The following is a 23,876-nucleotide window of genomic DNA, read 5'->3' on the forward strand; positions in this document are numbered from 1 at the left end:
CCTACTTAATTGGGAGCCCTTGTGCAGTGAGCAACATGCACAACTGTATCAGACAACCATACTGTCTTAATTTTTCATCTGTGAATGCCATGTACCCCACCCATCTCCCAGGTTTGTTGTGAAGATCAAATGTGTAACATGCATAAGCTTTTTTTAAATAAGCTTAAAGTAATAAAAATGATCTTTTTGGCAAATAACACTTTTATTTTTCTTCTGGTCTTTATGTAGTTTGTTTTTTTTTTTTCCAAAGAAAGCACTTGGCAGAAGGGACAATTATGAGGATCTCTGGAAAGCATTTAATCTGATTTTGCACAATGGTATGTTTGAAGCCCCTCAGCACTGAGGAAGTTCTATTTTAAATAGACTCTGCTGATCCATGGCTTTTGGTATGTTAGGACTTGTCTTCCAAGTTATAATATACTACTATTTTTAAAACCTGAGAAATGTTTGCTCTTCTTACACCTGCCTGTTGGATACCACAGGCAAAATATTAAGCTACACACTTTCAAAGCTAGTGGCACCTTGAAAACAAACACCACAACACTCTTTGTTCATGGAGTATGCATAGTGTTTCTCAGTGAACTCTTCATGGGGGAATACTATGAAACCCAAAATGGTTTATTCATTGGATGTTAAACTGTACTTTCCATGCACTGTAGTGTCAATGCACTTGACAGTGGATTTTGTTTTCTTTGTATCACAAGAACACAAAGTCGCATAGATGAATGTAGCAGTTTAGAAGTGCACTCATCTCTGGAAGCACACATGAGTCTGTTTAATGGGCTTACCTTTCTTGAGCTAGATTCAAAGTCTTATTCAATTTCATCTATCTGAAATTTAAAGTCATTAAAAAGGACCCCAAGAGCCTTTCCTGTTTATTCTTAAATGAGGCCAGAGAAGTCATAGTTTTTCTGACCATAGAGTTGTTCAGGTTGATTTTTTTATGCTATAGACAAAAGAGGCATTGTGAATAGAGCGTAAGCTTCCTGGGCAGAGAATTTTGTCATTTGTTCCTGATGTATCCCAAGTATCTAAAGAGATCATGGAACATAGTAGGAATTCAACAAATCCTTGTTAAATGAATGAATGAATGAATGAAATACACTCTTCTGGGATTTAGCTCTGTCATAATTTCAGACTGAATCAGTATGGGATTTGGTAACATCCTTACTTTGGATATTGTAATAAAATGGACAGATTAAAATAATTTCTTTGCTTTAAAATGGTGGCCTTGTGTTTCATTTGCTCTAGCCAGGAGCCTGATGTGCTGAACAAAAATGGTTGGAGTGTTTACCCTTAAACTCATAAAGGGATTTATGAATGGCTATTTCCATTTAGAGTAGAAAATTGCTTAGGTGATTAATAATGTTTCCATTTCTGATTTTGTCTCTTCCCTCTTGCAAATCTGATACTTATATGTCCAGAACATCTCTCCCTGAAGAGCTCCTGAAATATTTGGGGTAAACCCACACTTCTAAAATAAATGATTTGATAAATGATAGGCCTAGTTTAACACAGGGTTATTTATCTTTTGGCTCACACTGTATTAGTGTTTCTTCTTACCTTCCTGCCCACAATTCTACTAGAAGTCTGGGCACCATAGGAAAATGGTGCAGATGTTAGGAGCATGGGCTCTGACCTCAGACTGAGGTGGGGAGGGGATGGGGCTTCTAGCTGTGAGTTTAGGCAAGTCTTTTCATTTTCCTATGCCTCAGTTTTCAAAATAATAACAACAACTATCTTCTTGAGTTGTTGGGGGAAATAAATTGGGTAACACACGTAGTTGCATGTAATAGACATAGCTTAATGTTGGCTCACAGTAGGTGCTTTAAAAGTACTTGTTAAAAATCATGATAGTAATACAATAATAATAATTTATTACATTTATTCCATGAACCTGAAAATAAAAAGCCACAAGAAGTTGTCTGCAGAAATCTTTACTAACTTCGAGTAATAAAGTGGGGAGCAAGCATGAATAAAGGTGCATATGTGAATTATGACATATTTAAGTGTCATTTAAATCATATTAAAGTATACTTTGTAACTTATCTAATGAAGGTTGTGGCTTAATCTGTGTAAAAGGAGATTTTAAACTATCAAAGTGTTAATAGTTACAACATTCACTATATATAGACATTCATAATAAGTCTATGCATGCTTTTGCCCCTGGGAGACGAGAAGATAAATAAAACATGGCTCTGGCCTCAAGGAGCTCCCTGTCAAGGGGAACAGAAGGAAATATATTCGTTTTTGTGGTGAGGGCTTTTCTCAGGGGTATATCACAGATATACAGTGTAGGGCACGGTTTGTCATTTAATTATAAATCAATAAGAGCATTTGGAGTTTGGAGCCCTTTTAAAAAAGTAAATATTCTCTCTAGTACTCTTCTCCGACGTGGTGCATTCTTAATGCTAGTGGGGGAGGATGTGTCTTCTACAAATCCCAAAATGCTGAAGCATGAGCTCGTGAGGTTTTACTAGTCTAGGAAAACAAGAAATATCTTCCAATAATTTTTAAATCATCATTTAAATATATTTAGATTGCAAATGGATGCCAGTAGCATACCTAATGCCACACCACAGTAAATTGCAAGATAAAGACTGAAGCCTTAAAACTAAATTCCAGATTGATTCTTTAGTAGCAAAACCAGCTACTATTTTTTGAGGACCTCTGTGGTGCCTCTGTGATGTTATACTTTACATAAAATTATTTCCTTTAATTGTTGAAACAACTCTTTCGGGTAGATTTTTTTTTTTTTCTAATTTTACAGTTGAAGAAACTAAAGCAGACTGAGGTTAAAGTAATTTGCTCAAGACTCCCACAGATGGGCACCAAACTGTGATCTCTTGGATTCTGAAACTCATTCTGTTTCAGGACTTTGTGTCTTTATTTTAATTTTGTTTTTTTATTTCCTAACTTTTAATTTAGAAATAATTTGACTTATAAAACATTGCAAAAACAGAGAATTCAAATACACCCTTTACACAGCTTCCCCAAACCACTGTATAAGTTTTAAAACCAGGAATCTAACACTGGCACAATGTTAACTAATCTATAAATCTTTTTTAAAATTTGGCAGCTGCTTACTAATACAGTTTTTTTCCCCAGAATATGATGCAATCTAGAACTCCAGAATCCAGGACAAAGAAATCACCTCAGGCTCTGCCAAATTCTCAGATTCCAGGACTGCATTTAATTGTTGGACCTTAGTCTCCTCCAATGTGGGTCAATTCCTTAGTCTTTCTTTGTCTTTCCAGACTATGGCACTTTCAAAGAATACCGGTCAGTTATTTGTAGACTTTGATTGTACCTTTAATGTAATGGATTCGTGTATGTGTTTAATGATGAACTAAGAGGATTTTCCTTTGTGTCACAATATAAATTATTCCTTTCAGAAAAGTTCATTATGTCATTTGCCAATTATTAGGACATTTTTGAACGAATGAGGGCAATGCGACATGAGCGGTTGGCCTTTGCTTAGAATTGCAAGGTGTCCCAGCCAGACGGCCTTTGAGGATCATCTGCTGGTTCACACCCTGGCTTCACGGATGGCACCATCATGTCTCGCTTGGCTCCTTGTCCTTTGTTCTTTCTGCCTCATCATCCTACTGGCCTGAAATGCCCGTGGACAGCCATTCAAAATATTTGTGGACTTAAAATACGGTTTAGTCCTTGATCATTGAAATTTTGATTAATCGATGACTCATTTGATCTTGCTATAAAATTGGCTTTGCTTTTCTTCGAAGGTAGACTACTGCATGTAGCTCATAAGGGGAATTTGGCATAGCTCACGGTGATTATTTAGCTAAAAGCCAAATCTCTTTCAGCAGCTCTATCCTTTTGCATGTACATGTTTGGAAGTAGCCAGAATCATAAAGATTCCTTTAATGCTTATAAAGCAAATATGTTAATATGCCAGACTTATTTTAGGTCCTTTTTGCAGGACTAATCATACAGATAGATCTGTCAGCTCAACTGCTTCCTTATGCTCTCTTGGATTGTGCCATTTGGAAGTTGGTAAACAATGACTCCTTTGGAAGTCATTGACTTTTTTTTTTTGGTGGAGGCTGGGGAGTGTGTTATAAAAGGCAGGCATTGACTTCTGAGGTTTTTGGAAAGCTGATATTTTAATAATACTTTAACTCTCTTAAGAGTAAGCTTTACAAAAGCTTGCTCGTAAATTCTTTTTTCCCGTGAATAGGAAAGGTAAAAACCGTATCTTCATGAAGCTCCTCCCACAACATGTTGAATGTTATTCCTGGAATTAGATGGACTCAATTTCTTGGCCTCTCACTTCTCATAGCTATATGTTTGTTTTCATGTATATTTTGTATTTTACCCATTTTTTTTTTTTTTTTGCAGTTTTTGGCCTCTTTTAATATGTTAAAAATAAATGACAAGGTTATATAACAATGTAGGAGAGTACATTTTATTCTTGTTAGACTGTTACATACATATATCCTGTGATTATTTGCAGTAGATCAATATCTTGGGGAAAGGGAAGGGAGTTAGTTTATACATTCTGAAGGAAGGAAAAATCGTAAGTTCAAAATTAAGTCAAATACACCTTAAAAAGATCCCTTAAGTCACCAGAAAAGTTGGCACATGTGGGGAAAGTACACAGCCCCATCTAGTAATTCTACTGCACCTGTGATCCACCGAGCCAAGTCCAAGGATGGAAAGGGTGTTTGGAAGTTATCTCTGTCATCAGACCACTCTGCTTCCGTGGGAGGAGTGGACTGGTGACTGGAAAATCCCAGTGTGGCCCTGCTTGTGTGCAGGCTTTATGTCATCACCTTTTAACACAGAGACTCCTTATCTTCATCCTTGTTAATAGATGTACTCATTTGGGGGAAGAATAAATGAAAGAATACGTATGGCATCCTCTAACATAACACGCTGCATGGGTACAGTGGGTGCTTAATAAGCCTGTAATGAATTTGCTCTGACCTAGCTTGGTCCATTCCACTGTCACACTGTTCGAAAAGGTGTCCAGAAAATCCTGGTCACCTGCTTTGTGTTTTCCTAAATTGGCATTACTGTGGTGACCCTTTCTGAGCAGCGTTCCCATTCTCAACCCCATATTATCTGACTTCGGATAAATTTTTGTGAATTAAACCTTGAATATTCAAGTTACAAAATGGTGTCAGATCATTTCAAGTGATGCCAGGTAGGGGGAGCCTCAGCACAATAAATCCTCAATTTAAAAAAATTCAAACATGCTTTTTATGTCATGGTATTCAGCTACAGTAAATAAACCTCTAATTTTTTCCCCCTATTCTCATATGGAAACTTGAGGCTCATGTCTTTCCAACTCCAAACGTAGTTGCATAGGAAAATGACTTGAATCTTGCAGATGATTTTATCAGAGTGAATAGTTCAGAATCTCTTGGGTTTTGCCAATTTACTTTTGGTATTTATAAGCATTCGGTTACCCCGAATTATTTTACAGTGACCCTTCTCCACAATGTTCCATCCCCCTATGAACCTGTAGTCTGGTGTATATATATATGGTTTGTTTCCTCGACTACCATGTAAACTCTCTAAGAAGGCTACCATTTTGTTTCATTACTATATTCTCAGTGCCTAGAACAGTGTCTGGCATGATAGGTATTCAAAAAACTGTTGAATGAAGAATAAGTAGTTTTCTGTTATTATTTAAACCAATACATTTTGACTTAATAAGCAAATATTACAGTTATTAAAAGTGTGAAGTTTCTAAACAAAAAAAGTGAAGTTTCTGAGCTTATACTCTAGGAATTTCACTGATAACTTTGTGAAATAATCAGAACTTGAAAACTTTGATTATTATCCTTCTCTGGTGATTACATATCCAACTTCTTTCATAATTTAGTTCAAAAATCTAACAGCTTACATTGTATTTATAATATTCAGTAAGGATATATAGGTGAATGTAAAATGAACAAACTAGGACTATAGTAAAGGAAATACTCTCATTTTACCTTAGTGTAGAAGTTCTAGTTCACACGCACACACACACAATTCAGGGCATCTGTGTGAGTCTCAGATATTTCCTTTGCCTCAAGAGTGCTGTGTAAGTGAGGCTTCTTGGTGAGGAACAGAATAGCTAAAACCTGACCCTCCATAATGGGCTTTATCTTTAAGAAATAATAAACATCAAGAAAGTAGTCATCATAATTTTGAGCATTTCTTTCTGGAACAAAAATGAGTGAATGAGTGAATATTTTATTTTTATTTTGTTCTTATTTATTTTTATTAATTTATTTTAACTAAAGAAATGATTTTATTCCCCACCCCCAACCCTGGTCCACCTCTTCCCTCCCTCCTCTCCACTACCTACCTTCCAGTGACCACTAGTCAGTTGTCCATGTCTATGAGTTTCTGTCTTGTTCCTTTGTTGCTTTTAGGTTTTCACATATAAGTGAAAACGTAAACTGATTTTCAGTTTCTTGTCTGGCTTATTTCGCTTAGCATGATTATCTCGAGGTCCATCCATGTTGTTGCAAATGGCAGTATTTCACCTCTTCTTATCGCTGAGTAATATTCCAGTGCATATATGTACCACAGCGTCTTTATACAATCATCTATCATAGGACACTTTGATTGCTTCCATGTGAATATTTTAAAAGCCGTATTTTTTGATTAGTTAACAAGATTGCAGTTGCCAGGTTGGAGGTGGGAAATGCCAGTTTATGGCATGAGGCATGATGAGGTGTGAGGCTGCTGAGCACTGAGATTGGTCTTTACAGATTGGACCCTGAATGAAGTAAGGTTTATTTTCCAGATTAATCCCTGATTTATCTTCCAACCATTCATTCATTGAACAAATATTTATTGAGGGCCTAGTATGTGCCAGACACTGTGCTAGGCAGTAGATATACAGCAGTGACTGAAAAAGACAATGTTCTCACTTTCATAGAACCTGTGTTCTAACCTAGTGTCTTTTGGGGCTACAAGACTGTTTGAAATTGAAGGACCCTTTTCTCTGAAAATCAATCAGTTAAGTCAGTTAATCCATCAGCCTCTTCACACACTCACGCACACACACATACACATGCACGCATGCACGCACACAACTGTGGGTTGGGGATGATCCACACTCAGTGAGTTTTGTATGCCATTTCCTGGGGTTCAGAAGACTTTCACCTCAAGTTTGCTTAGTGGAGGGCCCCTCTTCTTTTGCCCCTTAGCCCCTTCACTGCTCTCACCTCCTCTGTAGCACCTTGGGATGTCTTGGATAAGACTTTCTGTAATTTTCTGTTCATATTTGAGCACATGATGAAGCAGTAATTCTCTGAGAAAAAAGCCTAAGGAGTGCTAGGCAGACCCGGGTCAGCAGCCACCCTGTTCTGTGTCTTCGAAGAAGTCACTTCCGCATCCTCCCTGAGTCTCTCTTTTTGCATTTGAGCAATGGAAAGGGTTGGATTTGAGTAATGGAGACTATTTAGGCATAAGTCAGATGAGCAGGCTTTGAAGGCAAGAGAGTATCTGTGTAAATTATAGTTTCGCTGCTCCTTAGCTGGGTGATTTTGAACAAATTACGTAGTTTACCTGAGCCTTACTTCTCACACATAAAATGGAAAAAACAGCAATATATCTCATGGAATAGTTTTTAGAATTAAACTGACATCTATATAAACTTTCTAGGACAAAAATGGTCACTATTATTAGCCTCGTTATATATCTGAGTTGTCTTTCAGGGGAATTTAGTCAATAAATAAACTATTTATTGAGTACCTGGCAGAGACAACTTCTATGATTGTATTCCTGAGATACCATTGAGCCATCAGACAGTGGTATAGGACAGTAGTGAAGGAATTCACTGTTTTAGGCCTGGTTTAATTTCCTGGCTCACCACTAACTAGCTGGGTGACCCTAAGCTCTCTGACCTTTGTTCAGTTTCCATTTCTGAAAGATGGAAAGATAATAACATATGACCCAGTCACAACAGAGAGGCTGTTAGGAGATTTAAACAAGGTCATGCAAACAAAGCGTTTAGCACAGTGCCTGGCCCAAAGAACACTCTTGATTTTATTAAGGCTGATTCAATATTAATAGTATTATTTGATTTTAATTAGTTTAACCTAACCTACCTCTGCACTCAGGGCTAGGTTGGATCTAAAGAAGTTTCCCTCTGGATTTTATACAGGTACAGCTGATGACAGCATCTCACTTATCTAGCCTGAAGTAGTAAAATTAAGAACCGTCACTCAAAACTGGCCTTAGATGTTCCTTGGAAAATAATTACTGTTCTTACAAGTAACTGTGGTTACTGTGAAATAATTCACTTTAGTAAAAGATGGATGGTAATTCTTCTTTATGTGTTTTATTTTTTAGTATCCCAACCCCATGGATAAAAATGTTATCTCTGTGATAACTACAGAGGAAAAAAGAGGTAAGTTCTTTGAATATAGCTTGCTTCAGTGATGATCATTAAGTGATATTGACTTTTGTAAAGATGTGTGTGTATGTGCGTGTGGCCTATTATGTTTTAAACAGGTTTATTTCTGTATTGACTGATGGAAAAGAACACCCAGCATTTGCAGTAGTTGAAGCCTTGCCTAATATATTATAATACTCTTGTTCCTTCCTCAATTAATAATTGTTGACAATCATAACAGCTGACATTTTCGCATACTTATGTGCCAGGAACTTTTTCTTTTATTAACTAATTTAATCTTTATAACAATGTATGGGGTAGGTATTATTATTGTTCCTATTTAATAAATGAAAGAGCAAAGGTACAGAGAGGTTAAATAACTTGCCCAAGGTCACATGACTATATCCCTGTAATATATTCATATATACTTTTATAGATGGTAAAATAGATGTGATTAATATCATGTATATGAGATGTGACTGTAAAGTGTTTAGATCATGTAGTTGTAACTGTGCTTAATTGTAATATGGTTCGGTATTGACTAATGCAGAGGTTGACCAATTATGCTTGTGCTGTGTGTTGTTGTAAATAAAGTGTTATTGGTACAGCCATGTTCATTTCTTTACATATTATCTATGGCTGCTTTCTTATGACAACAGAAGAGTTGAATTGTTGTGACAGAGACTGTTTGGCTCACAAAACTTAAAATATTTAACATCTAGACCTTTATGGAAAATGTTTATTGACCGTTGGGCTAGAATGTAGGAGTCTTCACTGATCTCTGTCATTCACATGTCATTCACTGTCAGTATTTGAACTTGAGAACTGGGCTATGCAGGAAGCTTTAATGATGCACATAATCAAGGTATAAACATTTAGATACACCCAGGCCCACACCTAACATGTTCTTAAGCCTTCTGAGTAAACAAATGAGATGCTTCTATTCATTACTGTCTGAGGCCTTCTCTATGCTTGGTGAACACAAAACTGTCTTTTGCTTGTGAAGATATTTTTTGCACTTCCTTAACTCTATAAATATTTTTTTAAAAACATTTTTTCATGTACTTGCACTCAGTGTGGGAGAAACTTGTCACTCATCATCAGAGAAATGTGATTTCAAGTCTTGATTTAGTTACTGTTTGTATGACCTAACTTCTTGGTGCCTCAGTTTCTTTATCTGTTAAGTGGGGAAGTAGTAATCCTGCTTTTAGGTTGTCTTGAAGATCAAGAGATAAAACAACATACATATAGGACGTTAATTATGATTTCTAACATAGACGAGAGCATCTTTGCCTCCAGGAGTGGCTTATCCATTGTAAGTCTGTGTGCTGTAAACGTTGGATGAGGTAGCTGGGGGAATGCCAGTGGGCAGAGGAGACGGAACGGTTTGTCACCCTGCAAGCAGCTTCTGAAGAGTCAGGGTGTTTGCACCAAGGTTCAAGGCTCTTATAGCCAGAGCTTTGTGGAAACTTGGCAGGAGCCTGGCCGAGTCACAGTAATTCACAGAGCAAAAGACAACACTTTGAGGTTTGTCTTTTTCTCTAACTTGGTCTTCCTTTTTCTTATCTCACATTTATTGAGTGGGTTTTTGTTTTTGTTTTTGTTTTTTTTTTTTTTTTGGCATCCTATAATTCATTACAAGTTTAAATTTTGTAACCATTGGACTTGAAAACATGCTTGGTGCAGAAGGTGGAATTATCAGATTCTCTTTTTTTTTTTCTTTTTTCTTTTCTTTTTTTTGCTAAAACGTTTTCTTTGTTGGAGTTGAGCAGGAGGCTTTTTGGCCTATGTCATTGGAGTTTTGACGTTGATAGTCCATAGCAATGAACAATTCGTGATTCTTTTATCCCTGACTTTAGTCTGTGCCATGTGAGTAGCTTTTTTATTTTTATTCCTTGATTGCAGATAAGTGCCTTTGGAGTAATTTGGCCCAGAACAGTGGTCAGGGACACTGCGTTTTGAGTTAAACATTTTCTTTAGGAATTCTACATATAGAAAATTGAGATTGGCATTAAAAATTTTATTGACTTTTAAGACGAGTACATTTCTTAAAAAAAATTTTTTTTGAGTGTAAAATTTTTCTGTTTCTAGATGTGTCAACAGGGATCATCTATAGAAAGAGGATTGCAGTCTGTCGGAATGTGGTTCCAGAGATTTTAAGGAAGGTAAATGAATTTCAGAATTTAGCTTTGTTGTAACACTGGGTAATTTTCCAAGTCATGAAAAGAGCATTTTCTGGTGTAAAGGAGTGTTAGAACTTTCGCAGTTCTCCTACCTTATAGCCCTTCAGATGAAGGAGGTCTGTCATATCCAGCCTCAGTTTGGGCAGATGCTCCAGGGATGGATAGATTTTCCCTGTCCGTTTGTTTCTGTCTCCTTCTCTCTCTTTTGTGGAGGGCCCTTGGTGGACATAGAGATGGTTGGCAGTTATTTTAAAGAGATCTTGGATATTTTACATTAAGTGACTACCTTTTCTAATCTGTCCATGCTTAAATATGATTCTTAGATAACAAGATCAGAAGTTGGCAGGTGATAAATATTTAGTCAGATCTTTAGTAAGGAAGATAAAAACTTTAGTTTCTATTTCACTGTCAGAATTGTTATGTCAGAGATATGAGGTTCTCAGTACTCTCTGTAAGTCTTCTTATGTATGTTTCTGTAAAGTAATATATTGATGACATCGTCATGATCGCAAATTGTCTTCTCTCTTTGAAATCTTTAAGCACGCTGGTGATTGTGGGAAAAACGGTAAGTAGAAAATTTTAATCACATTGCTGGAACCATAGAAAAATTAGCACCAAGAGCCCCTTAAAATCATTAGGAAAATAAGAGACCATTTTCATTCACACTTTTAAAAATGTCTCAGCTGGTTGTTTCAACCCAGAAGTGATTCTGAATGTGATGTGGAACCCAGTTAGACTCTTGCCCATGAGTTTGCCGATTACATTGCTGTGCCGTATGTAGAAAATATTGTGGCTTCTGTCACTTCCTTTTCATGGATTAAGACTCTCACATTCTTTAGTGAAGAGAAAGCTGATATGCAATGAAAATGAACTTTCTTTTATTTTCCAGATGGTAAAATGTGTTGCAGTGTGTGTAGGGAATTACCATGGGCTTTTTTCCACAGAGTGTGTACCCTGCCTTTGCCCTATATACACACTTTGAATCTATTATTTAAAAAGGCATTCAACTCTGTGTTGTATCTCAATTCTTAAATAATTTAAGGACACCTCTGACTTGTACAATTCTGCCTTTGTAGTCTTCCGTGTCTCCTCCACCTAGGAAAGCATACGTTTCTAGTTATTGAACAGAGTTTAAAATGAAGAAAATATTTTACCTGATATCGTCCTGCTTGCAAGCCCTTAAGTGGGCCCAATTAGAATCCATCAATTTAAGAAGGCCATAACCGGCCTTAGAGGAGACACGAAGGAGACTGATAATTTGCTTAGTGTTTAGCAGTTAGGGAAATCAGGCCAGGGACAGTATATCCTCCATAAATTCTAGACCATTTGCATGTCCTCACCAGCATTTAGTAAGGACATAGTATGTTTGATTATCAAGTACTTAGAGCCATTGGTGAGCTGTCATTCATATGTCAGGATCATTTATCCTCTTAGTTATCTAAGACTGAAAGCAATTCTGGATGCAATCCTTATGTAACCTGCTCTTCCTCTATTGAGAAAGCCATCCTCCCTCTTATTGATTGGACAGGTGAGCATTTTAAAGGTACCCAGTATCGAGTTGGAAGAGGAATCATGGCTCAATCCTCGGGAAAGAAACATGGCTATACGGAGTCATTGCCTTACTTGGACACAGTATGCATCCATGAAGGAGGAGTCTGTCTTCCGGGAAAGCATGGAAAATCCGAATTGGTAAGATTACCTCTGCATGCGTGTGCGTGTATGTGTGTGTGTACAGAGAGGTTGGGTGGAGGGATGCACAAAGGAGCACCTGTATTAAGCTATGATTTCATATTTATAACCTCTGTTTACAACTCACATAAATTACACGTTATTAATTTTTAATCACACAAGTAATTAGTGAATAGATTTCCCTTTGGGAGAAAAATGACAGAACTCAACTCCTTTTGGAACACGCTACCTATTCTTGGTGCCTATTTTCCCTCTGCAGAAGCGATGAGTGTCGGCAGTGTGCTGAGTATTTTTCCAGACCTTTAGGTACTTTACATGTGTACTCAGCCCGTGCATTCTGATTCTGTGCTTCTTTTTACATACGTGCTTTAGTTCTGTTTAAATTGTTGTGCACTTAACCTTTTTTGCTTAATAGGATGTTTCTAAACTTTATCCATTTGAATATGTGTGTGTGTGTGTGTGTGTGTGTGTGTGTGTGTGTGTATGTAATTAGATATGACACCAAAAGCCCAGGCAGCAAAAACAAAGATAGGTAAAATTGACATCATTAAAATTAAAAACTTTCGTGCCTCAAAGGGTACTGTCAAGAAGATGAAAAGACGATCCAGAGAATGGGAGAAAATATTTGCAAACCATATATCAAATGGGTCTAGTATCTAGACTATATAAAGGACTATTACAACTCAATAACATAAGGGCAACCCAATTAAAAAATGGACAAAAATTTGAGAAGATATTTCTCCAAGAAGACATACAGATCGCCAGTAAACACATGAAAATATGCCTAACATTTCTCACTAGGAAAATGCAAATCAAAACCACAATGAGATACTACTTCAAACCTATTAGGATGGCTATAATAATAATAATAATAACAAAAGACACATAATAGCAAGTGCGGGAGAGGATGTGGAGAAATAAAACCCTCTCACACTACTAGTAGGAGTGTAAATGGTGTAGCTGCTGTAGAAGAGTTTGTGGTGCCTGGGAAGGTTAAACATAGTTACCACACATCCCAGCAGTTCTACATTGTATTGCAAACATGTCCACACAAAGATTTGTATAGGAATGTTCACAGCACCATTATTCGTAATAGGCAGAATAGGAAACAAATGTCTATCACCTGGTGTTAGATATCCATGCAATAGAATATTATTCAGTCATAAAAAGAAGTGGAGTAATAATTCATATTGAAACTGAGTGAACTTTGAAAACATTATGCCCTGTGAAAGAAGCCAGTTACAAAAGGCTACATATAGTATGAGTTCCTTCCTTCGAAATAGGCAAATCCCTAGGTTGCTTCTTTGGGCAAGGAGGAAAACAAGGGAGTGATGCTAATGGGTATGGAGTTTTCTTTTTGGGCTGATGAAAATGTTTTGGAATTGGTGTCAATGGTTGCACAACTCTGAATATACTAAAACCACTGAATTATATACCTTAAAAAGGTGAATTTTGTGGCATGTGAATTTTATCTCTATCAAAGTTATGTATGTATTCTGTTACCAGGTCATGCATATTTTTAGTTTATATAGATTCTATTGTCTTCCAATGTGTTAATACATTAATTTACATTCTCATCAATAGTGCATGAGAGTTCATTCCCCTACAACATTGCTAGCACTTAACATAATTTAAAATTTTTTTTGCTGGTATAATGGGGGAGAAATGATTAAGTCCTTTGAGATAGGTTTAAAAACAAAAGCAAAACGTAACAAGCACCAAATGTTAATAGTGATTATTGCTGTGAGCTATGATTTCAGAGGATAATGTACTGTGTCTTTTAGTATTTTTCTGTATGGTTTGAATTTTTATTATGCATCTATCATTTTAATGAAAATAGTAAGGCCCTCAAACCCAAATAATTAAAAACCAAAAATCTAAAATCCATTCTGAAGCTCCACCGCTTGTCCATATCATTACTGCTCCCCGTAATTTTGGTTGTGCAGTGACACTGCTCCAGCAGCTCACTGAATGAGTGTGAATGCCAAGTCTTGTTAGCACCCGAGCTGGGTTTGCTTTGAACCACCCACTAGTTTTTTCTTTTTTTTTCCTCAATCCCCCTCTTGACATAGAACGTGGATGTTTAGGATTAAGTAAAAAAGCTGTTAGCCACAGAATAGAGATTGGTATTTTTCAAAAAAATATTTATTTATTTTTGTATGTAGAAGTAGTAAAAGGAAGGAATTGTCTGATTTTCTGCATTAAAAAAACAAAAAAGTCTTTCATTTCTTATATTTCATTTTAGCCTCAGTTTTCTCAGATATCTGGGCCGTTGGCTTGCTGAACTGAACCTTCATCAGTGAGATATAAAATGATAACTGGCCCTAAGAATCCAGGGGAAACTTCCTTCAAGACCATTTGCCTTTGTGTATTTTTTTTTTTTTAAGTAGGTTTTAAAATTGTCACTCTGATTCTGGAAAAAAATGATACCTGTGACTTGCAAAAAAAATATTAAACAGTTCTGGGGAAAAAGAAACAATTTTTATCATGTACCAGTAGTATCTGTTTACGTAATTTTCTTGGTCCATTTCTAAAAGGCATTTAGATTATTTCTGAATTTTTTGCTATTACAACAATACTGTGATGATAGCCCTATGATTACATATTTCCCTATGTATTTAATAACCTTATAAGGCAGATGGAGCAAAGTGGGATTTTTGGGTCACGGGTTATGTGCGTTTTATATTTTGATACATATTACCAGATTCTTCTATAGAAAGACTTAACCAATTACACTTTTCTTCTTTATTCGGTTCGTTAGGCTCTTGTCGTCTCTAAAACATTCTCTTCGAAGTTAGTGACACAGCAGGCCAATATTTATTGACACCTGCTATGTCAAGGTCAAAGCTAGATTCTTCACCTGCAGTGTTTTGAAGCTCAGGATAAATAACTTGCTCAAGGTAATAGTTAATAAGTTGCTGATCCGAGATCTGAATCCAGGTGTCATGGACTCCACCTTGAGCAGACAGCAGTGAGGTAGGAGTATGGACTTTCATAGAGAATGGATTTATTGCAAATTGCAGAGTACTTTGGCTCCCAGGTTATGGAAAATGGATTTTGTCCTTTCAGTACCAAGCAGCCACATGAAGGTTTCCGAGCAGGGGATGATGTGATGATAGCTGTGATCTAGATTCTAGGAAACTTAACGTTGTCTTAGCTCTTGACATGGATTTAAAAGGCATGTTAGGCAGGCATTTCCATTGAGGTAATCTTGGGGGCGGGGGACGTCAAAGAAAGGACACATTATTATTTTCATTTGCCTCCTTTGCTGGGAATATGAGTAATGGTTGCCACTGCATCCAGAAGATAAAATATGACGATTCTTTTTTTAAAGAAAGAAAAATGGTCACGGCTGCTGAGTCTAAAATTAGACCTGCAAGCTGTGTGTTGGTTAGAAGGTGTGGGGTGTGTGATGGGAAACCAGATATCATTCTGTCCCTGAGCATGGCCTGTTGGCTCAGTTCCAAGATGGGCTCGAAATGGGTTTCCTGGAGAATCTGCCCGTGCCTCGCTCCATGTCCTGTGCGTAGACCCGGTCTGGCTTCCTGCTGATATCTCCGCCATTGTGGCTCCTTGGGCAAGAGCCACATCCGTCCTTCCCCCGTCCACGTCATCACAGAACAGCTTGCTTCTAACGTGTTTTCTTGCTTTATTAACTTCATTGGGTATTTTTTCCCTGCCATTTTTGTGAAATGGAATTTACCTCTTTTTGGGGAACTAGGTTGATGTGATGTGTTTCACTCATCTCACTTTTCCAGAACCCAGCTTGGCGTTGTGTGCTGGGCACTGTTTTAAGTGCTTGGTGGGTGTGTGTGTGCATCTGTCTGTCTACCCACAAACACCTGCAGATGTATATATATAGTTATATATTATTTCATTTAACCCTCATAGCAACGCTTTGAGATTGGAAATATTATTATCCCCATTTTACAAACTGGGGCTTAGAGAAGTGACTTGTGCAAGGTAAGGTGACCAGTAAATGTCAGAAGCAGATTCAAACATGGGCAGTTTGGCTCCCAAATCTGTGCGGTCGGCAATGACACTGCCCTTCCTGTCAGTCGGGAACTGTATTACCTCCCACCCAAGTGGGCTGTATAGTTCGTTAGTTGTTGTCCTTTTGGCTCTACCTTTTCTTGCATATCCTTTTTTTTTTTTTTTCAAGTTGGGTTTTCTCATGGTTGCCAGTAGCAATGAGGGTCACCATATCTTTTTGTCCACATTTTGTGAGAGAAAGAGATCTAAACTATACTTACTTGCCTTTGTACAATTTCCCTTACTTCTCTAAGCCTCAGTTTCCTCATTAGTAGGATGAGGGTAACATCCCTCTCAGAGAGTTTTGTGACAATTAAATGAGATAGTACATGCAGAGAGCTTCGAACAGTGCCTGCTCATAGTGGTCAAATGTTAATGGCTAGTATTATTACTTTTATTGTTATTATCATAATCTTAAAAATTCATATGACTCTGCTATTTAGCATATTTTATTTTAATCTAGAAACGATATGTATAACTGTTTACCATGATGCTGTAGGAAGATGTTCCATGTTGTGATTTTGAGTTCCCTCAGCACACATTCTCTGGGGATGTGAGCTCCAACATTTGAGTGTCATGGGGGGTGGATCCCTTCTCTTTTAGTTCCAGGGTGAGGTTTAAGCACTGGAGAGAATAGCATCCAAGAGTCCGCGCTAGCATTTGGCATGGACCGAGTTCCCCTGTGGTTTGGGTCCTCTTCTTGGTTCGTGCTGTGACTGCGGCTCTTGTGGATGCAAAGGTGTCGAGCATGGTGCTCTGAGGAACTGCCTAAGTGTCCAGTCAGAGACGCTGGCCTGGTGCACAGCCCCGCCTTAGACACTTGGACTAAATCAGGAAACAGAAAAGTGAACCTTAACCCTAAAAAAAAAAGTCAACTTGTGGGAATGTGCTTTATTATGTAGAGTAGGGCACAGGCATTTATTTGGAAGTAGAGGATGGAATATATTGTTTTAGATTTCTCAGAAGGAAGTGAAGAGTCGTGGTTTTTGCGCTACTGTCTTGTGTTTGCTTCTAGCCTTTCCAATGTATTTATTTATTAGTTTTGGATTCTTTTTCTTATTATTATTGTACTTTGTGGGAATATAATTGATATGCATTTGATTTGTCCTTAGTAATGGACACTTACCTTATCAAAGTAATGTAATTCTAAAAGATAATCATCTTGTAAGAGCATTTTCTTGGGCTTTGCCCTTTCACCATAGCTGTATGTGTTTTTGTGATAAGTAATAGCATTTGTTATCTTGAAGCAAGGTTTAAGTTATCAGCATCAGTGGAGACTCACTCTGTTCATGATGTTTCCAAGCTGGGTTTTTTGCTTTTGAATAACAAGATCATTCTCCCATACTCAGCATCGAGCATCCTAATGGCCCATGTCTTCACCTTCCCATGTCTAAGACTTTCTGCTTATGCATTGATGCTTACAAACCTGATTTCAGAGATTAAAAAAATGCTCTGCTTAGTGAAGTGTGTGTTAATAACATTGGATATGTTGATTCAACATTTACAAAATATCAAATACCTCCTGGGAATATAGTAAAAGAAACAAGCCAAAGTCAAACTTTAAACATAGATTAAAATAATGGGATGAGCAGCTATTAATAAGATATATAACATTTTGAATTCTTTATTTTTCAATTCCTGGATTAAAACATCCCAAGTCTGAAGTATTCATCTGGTGAGTTACAAATAGTATAGTTTGCATGTTGGGCATTTTTTCTTCTTGTATCCATTTTTTCCTCACTCTGAGATCTTTATTATTTTTCCTTTTAGGAGTAGATTTGATATTTTGTTTACATCCATGTGTTTAGCAGTATCCTTTTTGGTTGACCCTCAAATTTGCTTTCAATAAAATATTAAAACATTCTAGCTCTGTTAATCTAGGAATTCTTTCTAGATTTCTAAGCCCCACTCATGGTGATAAAGGACTTGAGGGTGTAGCTATCTAATAGCCTGAATATATACCACTGTATTTGTCCCAAAACATTACTCCTTGTGCTCATATTGACCTTAATTTCCAGTGCACCAGTGGGCGATCAAACAATTAGCAGAACCGCACTGCCAATTATGGAAAACCAAGCAGCAGGCCTTTTCTGTGTAAATACGACATCTGGGTAGGAGCCTTCTTTTTGGCTCAATAAGAATGCTTTCCAGAAGGTACTCATTGCCTTTTCTGTGTGTGTTTCTATAAGAGATCTGTTTCCCCATCCTGCTGTACCTTCAGTGTCTAGCATAGTGCTTGGCTCGCAGAGGACACTTTGTGGCCGTTCGTTGAATGATGCATGAATATCTGCTCAAGGGGTTGCAGCTCTTTGCTCTTTATGGACTGAAATGGGGTTGAGGGGAGGGACGTGAAAAGGGATGGAAGCAGCAGGAAGGGCAAGTGCAATTTGGGGAAGTCCAGTAGGATTTCATAGGACATTCGATGTAGAGGAATCTTGAAAGGGGATTAAGGAGACCTCTCTTCTGTTGCTGCTTGGTCACTTACCTGCTGTTTGACTCTGGGAACAGGGATACAGCTGGCCCGAGCTTCCTTGCAGAGTAATGTGAAGATTTAATAAGGCGATAAATGGGGATGCTGTACACTTGAGAGTATAAGGCAACTAGGTAAATAAATGAAAGTTGTTGAAACTGATGCTGAATATAAATGCTCTTTTCAAAGTGGGGTAGCTCCTTGAAGTACTGACTTTGAAAAGTGGAGTAAGCTGTTTGAAAACAGAGGTGTTGATTGAACTGGGAGACAATGGTGTTTAGCCAGGAGCATTCTATGCCATTTACAAGTAAGAGCTTTTGAAATATTTTAGTGAATGCTTATTGATTCCTGCCTCCCCCCCCCCCCCCCCGCCACCCCCTTGCCCTTTGGTTTTGAGTTGTGTGTTAGTGTAAGGTTCTGTGGGGAGGTTAAGCCTGTCCATTCATAGTGGTGATTCTAGTTTATGGGCCTGGACTGGCTCCTGGGAATCAACGTTTTTAAAATCTGTTGAGCAGCTGGGGTTGAAAACCCCTGATAACCAGTCTGTATCCTGTGGTTCCAGTGGTAAGCAAACATATAGCTGGCACCCTTTTTGAAACTCTGTTTTGTGCAGAGTTCCTATTACTCTTATAAAGCGTGACCAATTTATAATCTAGCTCTCCAGCAAACAATAAACACATTTCAGCAGGAAACACCCTGCTGTGAAGTTTAAGAAAATTCAGATGAATTCCCTCTTGAATTTATGCAAGAGAGGAATTATCAGTGGAAGTAAGGAATGAAGAAAGAAAGCAAGTCAGATTAATGTCAAAATTGTGTTGCATTCTCTGCTCTTATGAAGCAGATGCTGGTTTAATTTTCTTTTTTCTTTTTTTAGCTTCTCACATCTGTAGGAAATAAAAAGTTTGGGTATTAAACATTATAATATTTTATCAATCAGGCGTGGATATCCTGCAGAATGACCTCAAAGTTTTGAGACAATAGACAGGACCTGATGGCAGCACACCTAGTCTAAGAATCTGCCTCCTTCTTCATCAGATGGAGAATTGACATCTGGGAGCTCGAGTGCCATCTTTCCAGTAGAGACTAGTATTAGTAGCTAAGCAAAGAGATGAAAATAAAATTGACAAGCTGAGTTTGGTTTCCTGATTTGCATTCACAGCTACATTTTGAGATGTTTTCTGTGCTGGAGGTGGAGGCTGCTCCATTTAATATGCATCTGACCTTAAGAGTGTTGTAGTGTTGAGAGGAACTATGGTGGTAATTCCGATCTTGTTCTGTTTGATTCTCCCCTCTGCTCTGGGATGACTCAAAAGCCTCTTGACCAAAGATAGGAAAACCTTCTGGCCCTCACATAGGTCTAGTTTGGACGAATCTTTTGTTCATTTGTTTGTTTTTGTGTTGGTTTTTTTTTTTTTTTTTTTTTTTAGTTCGGATGAATCTTGCTCCAAATATTTATTATATTTAAAAATAATGTTTCTTTTTTTTTTTTCACAAGAATTCCATGTTCATTGTAGAACAGTCACAGATACATATAAGAAAAAAAAGAATATATTCATACCCTGCATCAGATGCGTGCTCTTTCTAGTTAGTGACCCCAACGGAAACCAATATTCTGACTTCCGTCCTCGCAGATGAGTTCCACCTGTGGTGGACCGTCACACGGAATGGAATCACACAGTATGCACTCTGTTCTTGGCAGTTTTCTTCTGCTCAGCATCATGTCTATGAGCATCATCGTGTGTGTATCAGTAGTTTGTTCTTTTCCCGTTGCTGTGTAGCATTGTATTGCAGGAGCATACTGCAGTCGCTGTAGTTTGTTTACTCATTCTGTAGAAAAATCATTTTTAGAAATGTGGAATCATACAGTACGTGATATTCTGATCTTTACATTAATTTATCATTACATTTTGGACTGTCTTTCCTTATTTATTATGTTATTTTTAGAAATGATTTTTATGGCTGATCTGATGTATTTGCTGGATAAAATTATTCTAGTTTTATTAATGTCCTGATTTTGGGGCATTTGCATTATTTCCCATTATTTGCTCTTATAAGTAGTGACATGACGGATATCTTTATAGGCTTGTCTAAGCCCTCATCTAATATTATTTGCTTAGGACACATTGTTAGAGGTAGATGTTATAGGTCTAAGAGCTTACTAAGTGGAAACATGCCTTCTGAAGCATCTCAGAAAACTCCCCACGGCATGGCAGCTGGTAGTAGTAGTGCATGGATTAGGAACAGCTACATAATTTGCAGGGCCCAGTGCAAAATGAAAATGCAGATTCTTTTGTTCAAAAATTAAGAATTTCAAAACAGTGACAGCAGAGCATTCAACTACATGTGTAGCCTTCCTGGTATCCGAGTCTTGTGTGTCCACATAAACCACACATCCTTGAAGACAGCCTTGAATAGCATGCATGCACTGGTGGGCCCAGTGTCCCAAGACAAACCTCCTATCGGACCAGTTCACAAACTGCTGTGTATTTCGAGGCCTCATGCCAGCAAACTTGCATTGAATGGGCGCTTCTTTAGGTGGTAGGACTGTGCAAGGGATGTGGGATCAGAGGTTAACTATGTGGATTCAGATAGTGGCCTTGCCACTTACTTTGTGTGATCTTAGCAAATTTGTCTCTTTGAACCTGTTTTTTCATCTATAAGATTTTTTTCCAACCTCATAAGATTATTGTGAGAATTAACTAATGCATATGTATAAAGGACTTAATACATTGCTTTACTATTGTATTATGCTATTAAAAAGTATTATCTGTTGTTATTGGTTATCAATTCTTAAATGCTGTGTTTTAAGAGAGGGGTCTCCAACCCCTGGGCTGTGGACCAGTACTGGTTCACTGCCTGTTAGGAACCGGGTTGCACAGCAGTAGGTGAGTGAGTGATGGCCAAGCAAGTTCGTAAAGCTTCATGTCTATTTGCAGCTGCTCCCCAGCACTAGCGTCACCATCTCGGCTCCACCTCAGATCATCAGGCATTAGATTCTCATGGGAGCACTGCTCCCAGGTGCCACAAAGGTTGGGGACTATTGTTTTAAGAGATTGAGCCATTCTGCCCTATGATGAATATCCCCATTAGGCCGATGGGCTCCTGAGATTCCACCGTTTGATTATTCCCTAGTGTTATGGCATTTCCTGCTGTTGTTCATTGTTAATAATTTAGTCAACAACCTAGGATGGCTTAAAAGTAGCTCTTAGGGAGAGTTTGTTTACTCATTCTGTAGAAAAATCATTTTTAGAAATGTGGAATCATACAGTACGTGATATTCTGATCTTTACATTAATTTATCATTACATTTTGGACTGTCTTTCCTTATTTATTATGTTATTTTTAAAAATGATTTATTATGTTATTTTTAAAAATGCCCTAGTAGTGGAGGTTAGAGAGGCTGGCAGGGTGCTTGGTCTTAGACGGTGACTCTGCAGAGTGAGTGAGTGAGTGAGTGTGTATATGTGTGTGTGTGAAGGAGAGAGAGACAGAAACAGATACAGAGGGAGATGTGGTAGCAGGGTGGGAGAGAAGGCTGGAGAGATGCGAGGGTTCTTTCTGGAGCTCCAAGGGCTTTGAATGCCAGAGTGGGGAGGGACGGACTCATTGATAAGTGGTTTATAGTGATCGAGTGCCACTGAGAAGTTAATGAGGTACAAAAGTTTTAGAGTTGAGTACTGGAGCTGGATTTGTACCTTGAGCATTTAACGTCTCAGACATTGTTCTTCTCTTTCTATACACATGAAAAAGAATGGTGGTGGTAGGAGATAGCATTATTATTACTGGTGTTAGTATATTTTTCAGGATGTTTGCACATTTTATTTATGATCAACATATATAATCAATATAAGCAAAAAAATGCAAGTGCATATACTCATAATGATCTATTTTCTGCTATTATTTCATTGGACTTTAGATTCCTTGATAAAGAGAATTCTGAATCTCTTTGGTACAGATTATTTCCCCAAAGAATAATATATACGTCTATACAACCCTTGGGCACTCATGGAATTATAAGGCAATGCAAACAAGGCATAAAATCCCTTCCAAGAATCCCGAAATTAAGTTGTAAAATTTAATCTAGTGACATCCAGAAAGAACAGGGACCTCAAAAGACATTAAACTGCTCTTAACAATAAAAAATGAATTTCCGGATTCCACTTATATCTAATGTAAGCCTCGCAAATAGCAGCTCTTAAAAGGCTCATTCTCCAGAGTGAATTGAGACATCACCCTCTCAAGAGATGCTCCTTATGGCCACTCCCAAGTTCTTTCAGTGTCCCTCTACATCAAGCTCTTCCACCTCCTCCTCCTCATTGCTGTCATTTACAGATCATGTTGTCACTTTCTTCACTCACTAAGACTTGACCCTCTGCCTTCTCTATTCCCTCTGCCATTCATTCTAACTAGTGTTAATCTCATTAGCTACCATTTATTGAGTTCTTACCCATATACCTTGAGTGCTTTACACATCTTACGTTATTCACTCTTGAAGCAACCTGTGAAATAGGTGTTAACCCCATTTTACAGAGGAGACTGCTTCACAGAACTTCATGAACTCGGGCACGTGGACAAATCTTCATTCTGTTTTAGAAATGAGATGGGATCCAAGGAGTCTGACTCCAGGAACCACACCTTTAGTCCATGTCATGTGTATGCGTGTTTGCGTGCACGTGTGCACATGAAGGCTGAAAACTGCACAGCACTTATTGTATTGAAAACTCTGTACATTGAAATGGTTCTCTGAGGAAGCACAATAATATACATCGCTTCGGTAGGACAGGGTGGGAGAGACTCCCTGCTCTGGCTGGTGGAGCATACCTCTGAGCCTGGCAGTCTCCACAGCAGGTCAGACCCAGGGTGCTGGGCAGGGAGTAAGCAGGCAGCCTCACCGGCAGACCCTGCCTTTCCTTTGGGGCATTCCTCTGTGTGGTTACAGGAGAATGTCGAAAACATTGTGATTATAACTGAGATGTCATCGCAACGAGAGTATCTGTGAGACCTTTTTTCCCCCCCTCAAAGGCACTTTGATTAAATTCCCATCATGCAAACCATCAGGCAAGATTTGCCATACGTACCCAGTCAATAATTCAAGGACAGGATCTTGTTAAGAGCTTTTGCTTTCCCAGAAACTGCTGTT

The 23,876-nt window shown here is 38.0% G+C and overlaps 1 protein-coding gene across 1 annotated transcript in view; it reads left to right on the plus strand.

Moving 5' to 3' along the window:
* PRELID2 (PRELI domain containing 2) overlaps nt 1-23,876 on the plus strand; it is a 63,428-nt gene that overhangs the window by 2,118 nt on the left and 37,434 nt on the right. Inside the window, exons 2-4 of the mRNA XM_016126579.2 lie at nt 8,320-8,377; nt 10,454-10,527; nt 12,074-12,234. Of these exons, the coding sequence (XP_015982065.2) occupies nt 8,320-8,377; nt 10,454-10,527; nt 12,074-12,234 (293 nt within the window). The remainder of the gene's footprint in view (nt 1-8,319; nt 8,378-10,453; nt 10,528-12,073; nt 12,235-23,876) is intronic.

This window comes from Rousettus aegyptiacus, unplaced genomic scaffold, assembly GCF_014176215.1.
Source record: "Rousettus aegyptiacus isolate mRouAeg1 unplaced genomic scaffold, mRouAeg1.p scaffold_m13_p_7, whole genome shotgun sequence".
Taxonomy (NCBI): domain Eukaryota; kingdom Metazoa; phylum Chordata; class Mammalia; order Chiroptera; family Pteropodidae; genus Rousettus; species Rousettus aegyptiacus.